The sequence below is a fragment of the Dendronephthya gigantea genome, unplaced genomic scaffold, assembly GCF_004324835.1.
Source record: "Dendronephthya gigantea isolate DGI-Jeju-01 unplaced genomic scaffold, DenGig_1.0 000602F, whole genome shotgun sequence".
In the NCBI taxonomy this organism is placed as follows: domain Eukaryota; kingdom Metazoa; phylum Cnidaria; class Anthozoa; order Malacalcyonacea; family Nephtheidae; genus Dendronephthya; species Dendronephthya gigantea.
The window spans coordinates 20,597-29,092 of NW_021163612.1; the positions used below are offsets into that span (position 1 = coordinate 20,597).

Here is an 8,496-nt window from a genome sequence, read left to right on the forward strand (position 1 = left end):
CACACAACAGTGTGTTCAAAACACACCTTAGTGTGTACTAAAGCACACCTTTTGCAAAACACACCTTATGTGTGTCAAATTCTGGACAAGCAAGAAAACACCTTAAGGTGTGTTTGGGACACACCTGCGTGTGTAAGAAAACACACCTTAACCTGTGTTATATTCTGGACAAAAAAGGTGTGTTATTTGAACACACCTTTTTTAGAGTGTGAATACGTACAATCCAGAAAGTCAGTTTATACAAGACCTTCGAGAGAAAGGTGAGTGTACTGTCTGACGCTTTTGAAATACTATCTTTATTTGTGTTTAGAATCTTAACAATCACGACTGCCGTAGAACATTCTAAATCTACTGAATTAATTGAAACGTATAGATTGTGATGTAACCCAACCACTGTCAGTTGTTAACCATATATAGAATGCATATCTCTTGCTGTTCTGATCCACCTAAAATAGCGTGATATAACTATGACGCCTGTCTATGGAGTTATATTTCATTCAAACCCGTTCACAATTTGTAAGTTACGACCTTTTCCAAAACAGTAAATTGATTGCGGCTGGAAAACCTTTCATCAACATTTCTCATCAACACATAACAAACCCTAAATTCACTTCATAAAATTCTGAATGATTTTGTCAGGATTTAAATTTAAACGTTTTCCTTTTTTTCAGAAGTCCCTGGTATGAAGGGAGTAGTATCGTCATCTAAAGGATTACACACCAAACTACGTCAAGCTGCTCAACGGAAAAATGGAGTAACAAAAGAACGCAAACAGTTGATTAAAATGGGAAATAAGCTGAGAGCTGAATTGTTGAAATATAAAGGTATTTGAAGGGATATTTTGGAATATCTATTAAGATGGCATAATAATATACGTTAGTCGAAATAAATTACTGTAAGAATGAATTGAATACATTTTTCTATAAATGATGCGTAGCTTCTGTTGTTCGCAAAAGACTAACTGCATGTGCAAAGAGATCCCGCGATGATTACGTCACTACCGCATGTAGGGTAGTGACACGTGACCGGGCTCCAGAACACCGCGGAATAAGTCTGGGCAAACGCCGGTCGGTTATAAGCATATGGCGAAAAACTTCAATTGGAACTGTTGAAAGAAAACATGCAAGTTAATTGATAAGATATAAGTTAAACTTGTACTTGAAAATGTACCGAAAACGGGTGGACTAAACATTCGTTTAATGCGTCCTTTGATTGAAATATGAAATAAAATTGTTTTGCAGAGCGTCTTTAAACCATTTTTGATAAATTGTTAAGAACAAAAGTTTAAACCTATATAATAGAAGTTGAGAAAAACTACAATTATTGAGAACACGAAAATTTCTTGTTTCTCCGCAGCGTGGCGGCTTTGGTATAATGAGAGATGCTGAAATAAGTAATCTCGTGGTAAAATCGATTAGTGTACCGCTGCCACCGTTTTGATTTTAGAATGTTATTCTATCGTTATATATTAGGAGGGAAAAAATCGCCTTCAATTGAGGCACGTCAATCGTCCAAAGATCCGCAGAATGTGGCGCAAACATCCCGATCCCAACTACGGGGTTTGGAACAGTTGCAATATGAACTAACAAGCAAAGAACTGCATGCAGTATGCACAGAGAACACTAGCGAGGAATAATGATCAGCATTCGCTATCTCCTCGCAAAAAAAATTCCGCGTCGGCCCAAAACTTCAAAAACACTCTTCAAACACGGAACTCGCAGAAAAAGCAGGCCTACCGGAATCGTCTACTGTTCGTGACGAAATCGTCTCGCCATGGCAACCTTCGTTCTCATCAGACGACCGCGCGTCGTTACAAGATGTCTGGAAACTACTAGACGAGGACAGTTCTGGATTAACCCATCGCGGGGACGAAGTCAGCAAGTCTCAGCTTCGGGAAAGTTTCTCAACTACGGACAGTTTCACGGTCAAAGGTCAGCCTAGTCACGTGCATCTCAAGCCAGAGTGTTCCAAGGCTGCGCTGTCTGTCAAGGCAGCTGGGAAATGGACACTCTCCCAGGTAAAAGCGAAGATAAGAAATTATAATATATAAGACGACGATGTTCGCGAGGGATTGTAGATATTTTATTTACCTATAATATTTGTTTTTAACAAGACCGGTCATTCATGGCAGTAGGAGGCTGTGTTGGGAATTTGTGTGTTTAACCCTCACTTCCAATCTGTCCTTAATTATCCAATTTTCTTACTTACTATTGATCCCCATGCAGTAATTATACCCATGACGTTTGCATGCATTATAAAATCATTCTATTTCCGCATAAAACCAACACCCCCCCCCCTATTATAATATAAAAAGTATTAGAATATAAAAGTTGTGCCTCGTTCAGTTCACCGTCCCATGCAATAATGTTAACTTGATTGAATTCTAATTTTAACGCAACTGTTCGAAATATATGTTAAAATCTAAAGCACTAATTCTATACTGTCTTTCTTGTGCGACCAGATCTAATGATCTTGATCCCCTTACAAAAACTAACTATAGTTTCGACAAAATAACTATAGTTTTTTGCCTTAAAACTTTAGTTCTTCTGAACAACTATAGTTTCAGACAAAACACTATAGTTATTCGTGACACTATAGTTTCCAAATACAGAAACTACAGTTTTTCGAAACTATAGTTTTGTTCCAAACTATACTTTAACTATAGTTGTTTTAAAAACTATAGTTTTCAACAAATAGTAGCCGCTGGAAACTATAGTTATAATTGAAACTAAATTTGAACTATAGTTTTTTTAAAGACCTATAGTTTACAACAAATGGTTACTAATAAAACTATAGTTATTCTAGAGAAACTATAGCTGCACTTTTTTATTTGCATAATCTGTAGTCAAGAAAAAGTGATTTGCGATACATATATATATATATATATATATATATATATTATATATAATATATATATATATATATATATATATAATATTATATATTATTATATATATTATAATATTTAATATATATATATATATATATATATATATATATTAATATATATATATATATATATATTATATATATATATATATATATTATATATATAGATTTCGATTACCAATATTTAGCATACATTAACATTTACATACCTTTGTACTCAACACATAAGCGTGTTTAACCTTTGACCATCTTCAAGACTCTCAGAATCTTTATCTTTTAACAGTTTCAGTAATGTAGTTCAAGGAAAACGGCAGATCGAGGAAAATCACAAAAAGAAATGTTGGGATTAGTTGGGATATTTTGGGATATTTGGGAAACTATTGGCGTCGAGACGAGACGTGAATATCCGATTATTCCTAGTATGGCGCTCGCATTTTAATTTGCCCACATGTGACCTGAGTATGACATGCCAACTCTCTTGGCGGCCATTTCGAATTTACCGACAACAGTGTTTAAAGAGACCTCGGCAATTAAACGACTTAATGGTTACGCTTTGGTTAATTTCTTCGAAGAGAATGCTTGGGATGTCATTCATATTCCGATATTGTTTTTACTCAGGACATAAACAAAATGAAATCGAGAACGGGCAAAAATGTTGGTTCTTGGAAAGATACAAAATCCAAGAAAGCAACCAAAAGAAAATTCCCTGCTGAGATTGTAAAGATATCAGGTTTGAAATTAAGTTTATATATTCCTTGAGTCATTATTGTTCGCCTTTGGCGTTTATGTCTTGAAATAAATATAATTTATTTAGGGTAAGATGGGTTTTATAGTTAATATATTCAAGTCCTAATCATATAAATGACCAAATGATTCAGATCAGGCTGTTTGAAATATAATCAGTTTGAAGATAATTCATATCATGGTGATTGAAGTCTAATCATCTAAATGATCCCAAATAATTCAGAGCAGAGTGTGTGAAGTCTCAAGTAATTTAATATTGTCTATAACAGCATATATTACTTCCCACTTTTAGATACGACATATTCAGAAATCAGCAGACCAAGTCCATCCCTGCCATAATCTTTGTTCATATTTGTTATATTTAAATAAACAATAGATGACAAAGACTGGTTATCAAATACATGAGAGAAGATGATTCTCCGGTTAAAACAGGCAAAGGTTTCCGTGTTATAAATATAGCGACAGTGACACAGAAAGACAGGTAAAAGTCTTAAAGTTACAGAGATAATTTTCCATTCCAATTTTCTTAACAAGGTGTTTTTTGAGCACATATACAAAAATAATAGTAATGAGCAAGTTATGTGCATAGTTTATATTCCCCACATTTATTTCTGATCCTGTTTTTCTTCAGCAAGAACCAGCTGCAACGAAGAGGCAGAAAGCAGCATCTAAAAATGCTGAGCAATCAAAGCGATCAACCAATCTGGCTAACATGATAAAGGAAAGATACAGGAAGGTTTGTATAGTTACAGGTCAAAAGGAAGCCTCTGTCAGAAAGAGTAAAATCACCTTGTATATAAGACGATGTGAAAGCTAAATGTTAACATTATTTAAGCTTTTAGCATTGAAATAGCAGTAATATAAAAGCTTCCTTATACTACCTGAGATGGTAGATAGACACATGAGTTAGTAAGAACACATTACATTCTTGCAGTTGTTGATAATTAGGAAAGATGCCAATGGACGACTTGCGCTTTAGACTAATTTTTGATAGAAGTGACTAGAAGAAAATAAATCACCACCGCTGGAAAGATCTTACTTAAATTAGTGCAGATGCAAAGTTTGGCTGCAAAATTTGTAAAATACGGAAAGTATAGCCATGCGAAGTTGGCATATTTTGTATACTTTTGTATTACGTGCGGAAATGTGTAACTAAATTAGTTACAAACTTCCAGCCATAATACAAAAGTATACAAAAATCGTCAACTTCGCATGGCTGTATTTTCCGTATTTTACAACAACTTCCAGCCAAACTTGGCAGTTTTACTAATTTTAGTAAGCTCTTTCAGAAAATGTCCTTTTTATCGTCAATGTAAGAAATTAGTCTAAAGCGCAAGTCGTCCATTGGTGCACAGGCAGCACACATATGTATTCATTGCTTATAATTTTAATATTTAGGAAAGTCTTAAATTATTTGATGACAACAGTGTATGTGATGAAGATTGCAAACATTTAAGAGAAAATAGAACGCTTCTGGCAACAATCAAACACCTAAAAAGTGAAAATGAAAGACTTCGGGAACAAATCGAAAGTAGTGATGGTAAGCTTGTTCAAAAAGATTTGTCCAACTTTTAATCAAAATGTGCCACAAGACGGGTGATCGGCGGACAATCCATGATCCTGGTGTATTAAGCTAGAACAAGCCATTTATTTTGCCTTTTCCTCACCATTCATTAGCCACTCACAAAAAGGCAATGATTTTACTGTTATTCTGATTTCATGTTTCCTAGTCTTTGGCTAATGCATTTTAATTTTCTTATAGATTTAAAAGTTTCTTTGAGAAAACTGAAGAAGTATGTTGCATCCTTGGAAGGCTTTTCAAACCAAGCACCAAAATTTGGTTCACAACAGAGCGTACGAGCATACGAGCCTTCCGCAAGATTGTCTCCTTTGACAACCATGGATCATGGAAGATCGTCTCCTATCTCATGTGTGTCAAGCTCATCAACCAGATCTTCTCCCACATCGATGAGTGGTTTTTCAGAATTTGCTACAGAGGAACCAACCGTAATTGCAATTAGCGAAGACAACTTGTTGAAAGACAAAAGTAAGGAAATACAAGGCTGTGATGATGACAACTAGGTCCAGGAGTTAGAGAAGGACACATATGCTTCCTCAAAAATTTGTGGAAGTGACGAACAGTCTGGATTGGCTGATGTTATGGCAGATAAGGTAGGTCTTTCAAATGCACTGTAAATTGGAGAATTTTAAAATTTTACATTCTGATTTCAATACACGCAAAGTGGTTTAGGTAGAGTGTGTCTTGAAAATGGAATTATTAGTACCGTGGTTTAAAACATTTTGTTCATTGGATGACTTTACATTGTTTTTTTCACCTTTTTTACTAATTTATTGTATTGATTTATTTTCTACCAGGTTGTTCTGGGACCAGGCTTGTCGATTTCAAAGAATGTGCTTCAACGAATAAAGACGAAGAAAGTAGGATCATTTGTGGCAAACCTGATGGGAGCAACACTCACAAGAGAGTACATGGCGACACACAGTTACAAAGGGCAGAAAGGGAAGAATGGGCAAACAAAGCCAAAGCTTGATACAAAACTACACAGCTTCCCTAATAAGTAAGTTTTTGGTTTTGAGTGTATACGTAATCTTTGTATTGCAAAGACGGACTATTTCTGTTTACTAATCAGCATTTGAAGGAAAAACGCAGTGTTGGCATATTTACTGATTTAGTAATTTAGCCCTTCTTTATGTTTTGTGTAGAATACGCCAAGAGTGTAAGATACACCGAACTTCAGCGGCCTGTTATTGACGAGGACATTGTCAAAGCTATCAAGTTTAAACTGAACAATGAGGAACAGGCGTTCAAAAAGCAACAAGAATAACAGTATTATGGCACAGGAATTTTTTGAACATATACTAAGAAAGGGTATCATTGTAGGAAAGTTTTTTAGCCCTTTAAATTAATAGTAAATGCCTAAATTTCAAAACAGTAGTTCTTTTTTATATTCTGCATTTATTATATACTAATAATAAATCCCCTGGTACTAAAGACCGAAGTAAAGTAAAACGTAATTCCTTTTTTCGTTAAAATATCGTTTGATTATTGGCAGCATGACTAGAACTGTGTTAGCTTCGTGAAATTAAAGCTGCTTTGTGCAGCAGTTATTATTTGGGTAAACGTCAAAATTATTTTTTTTTTAAGAATACCTTTTGCTTCCATGTAAAACTATAGTTTCGAACAAACCTATAGTTTTTAACTATAGTTTTCACTAAAACAACTATAGTTTCAGACACTGAAGTTTTATTCCAAAATACTACAGTTATTAAAACTATAGTTTCGCCTTAAGAACTATAGTTTATTTTTGTAAGGGTCTAATGACCTGTATTCAATTGGCTACTGGAACTTAGCTAGACTCCTTAATTGGTGCGGTCACGTTCTCTGTAGGCTTTCTCTCACGCCGTCCATCTAGCTTCTAACTCACGAGGCAGTTTGGCATCCCAGGGGACCTTAGCGTCACAACACTCGTGGTAGAGGAACTTTCCTTGCAGAATAATGGGCGAAATCAACCCGAGAGGATCATAAACTTTCGCGATCCTTCCGAGGACTCCTCGCTTCGTCGGACTTGCTTGGTCAGCAGGAAACTAGATTTTGTATGGCTTGAGCATGTATGGCTTAGGCGGCCAAAGGAGTGGAAATTCTGTCCCAAACAGCTTGGACCTCACACTATTTTAGGAAGACTAGGCGTAAATTATAAGATTAGATCAGAAACAGGTCGAGAGTTCATGGTCCATCACGACAATCTAAAACCTTACTTTATGCCTACTGAGCAGGGAAAGTTTGCTTGTCCTGGTTTGTTTGTCTTGGTCAGGAATCGGGAGATTTTGATCGTAGTTTCTGTATCAACTTTTACCGTTTTCGGGACCAAAATTAATGTGAGAAGAAAGTGTGGCGCGCGATCAAAATGATTGCGTAAATAATGCATATCGCAATACATAATCTTGTAACTACACTTTGCTAGAGGAACATGATGATTAAGCGATTGTGATACGTAATTGACGGGATGTAATATAAGAAAGAAATTGACATAAATAAATCAGACTGGGGATCGTAGCCGTGCTGTGACGACAGTGACTGTGTCTTATAGGATCTTAGGTGTACGCTGCATGGAAACGAAGATTTGTGACGAGCGGATGGTACCGTGTAAACGCAGCTTAAGAGAAGTAGAGTTATTTAATATTTTTGCGTTATAATGGAGATTTGGAGTACAATTTCAGCTATGAAATAAGTGGAAAATGTTGAAACATTCTAATAAATCTGAATTACCATTTTCCTCAAATTTTAATTTGTGATCTGTGAAATCAGACTTGACTTCATTAAAAATACAAAACAATCGCACCGTAACCATTTGCTTCACCTGGGCCGCATATAAACTAGCTTATGGTGAAATAACGCTGCACCTTTTCTCAATGGTCTCCATACTGTGATATTATGCTGGGTGTCCCAAAAAAGTACCTTTTTTTAATTCAACATAACTTGTAGGAAACTAAAGAATTGCAATCAAACAATCTATATTAAGTGGAGTAATGTCTAACTTAAAGTTTGATATATTACATATGAAGTTTGAACGAGTAGTGTCTGAGATATTTGCGTTTAAAGTCGTAGCAACGTTTTGAAACTTGTCAAAAATCAGGAAAAAATGGCCTATTAAACTTGTGTTCAACAATACCGGTTCCTAAACATGGTATCTTGTAACATATTTTTTAGTTGTTTTTCTAAAAATCGTTTTTTACTTGCTCTAATTCATCTGCAAATTCATGTCCACCAGCAGCAACGCACTTTCTTGCCCGTTTCAGCATGCTATCAAAAGACCTTTTAATCATGTGGTTGTCCAAATAGCG

General features: G+C 35.4%; 2 protein-coding genes across 2 annotated transcripts; both read left to right on the top strand.

The window, feature by feature from the left end:
* Window positions 1-208: 208 nt before the first annotated feature.
* Window positions 209-1,917, top strand: LOC114543956. Its single transcript, XM_028562739.1, has 3 exons — window positions 209-260; window positions 672-824; window positions 1,473-1,917. Exons 2-3 carry the CDS (start codon window positions 683-685, stop codon window positions 1,634-1,636), a joined length of 306 nt encoding a protein of 101 aa, XP_028418540.1. The 5' UTR covers window positions 209-260; window positions 672-682; the 3' UTR covers window positions 1,637-1,917.
* On the top strand, window positions 1,774-6,170 carry LOC114543953. The gene is made up of 6 exons (XM_028562738.1): window positions 1,774-1,931; window positions 4,093-4,114; window positions 4,265-4,369; window positions 5,032-5,173; window positions 5,396-5,805; window positions 6,010-6,170. Exons 1-5 carry the CDS (start codon window positions 1,774-1,776, stop codon window positions 5,713-5,715), a joined length of 747 nt encoding a protein of 248 aa, XP_028418539.1. The 3' UTR covers window positions 5,716-5,805; window positions 6,010-6,170.
* Window positions 6,171-8,496: the final 2,326 nt, after the last annotated feature.

Bases quoted from the DNA above. Each gene is read 5' to 3' on its own strand.
- LOC114543956 (XM_028562739.1), top strand. From the start codon at position 683: ATGAAGGGAGTAGTATCGTCATCTAAAGGATTACACACCAAACTACGT. The intron at 825-1,472 runs GTATTTGAAGGG...GTTATATATTAG, and splicing joins TGAATTGTTGAAATATAAAG to GAGGGAAAAAATCGCCTTCA.
- LOC114543953 (XM_028562738.1), top strand. From the start codon at position 1,774: ATGGCAACCTTCGTTCTCATCAGACGACCGCGCGTCGTTACAAGATGT. The intron at 4,115-4,264 runs GTAAAAGTCTTA...GTTTTTCTTCAG, and splicing joins ACAGTGACACAGAAAGACAG to CAAGAACCAGCTGCAACGAA. The intron at 4,370-5,031 runs GTTTGTATAGTT...TTTAATATTTAG, and splicing joins TAAAGGAAAGATACAGGAAG to GAAAGTCTTAAATTATTTGA.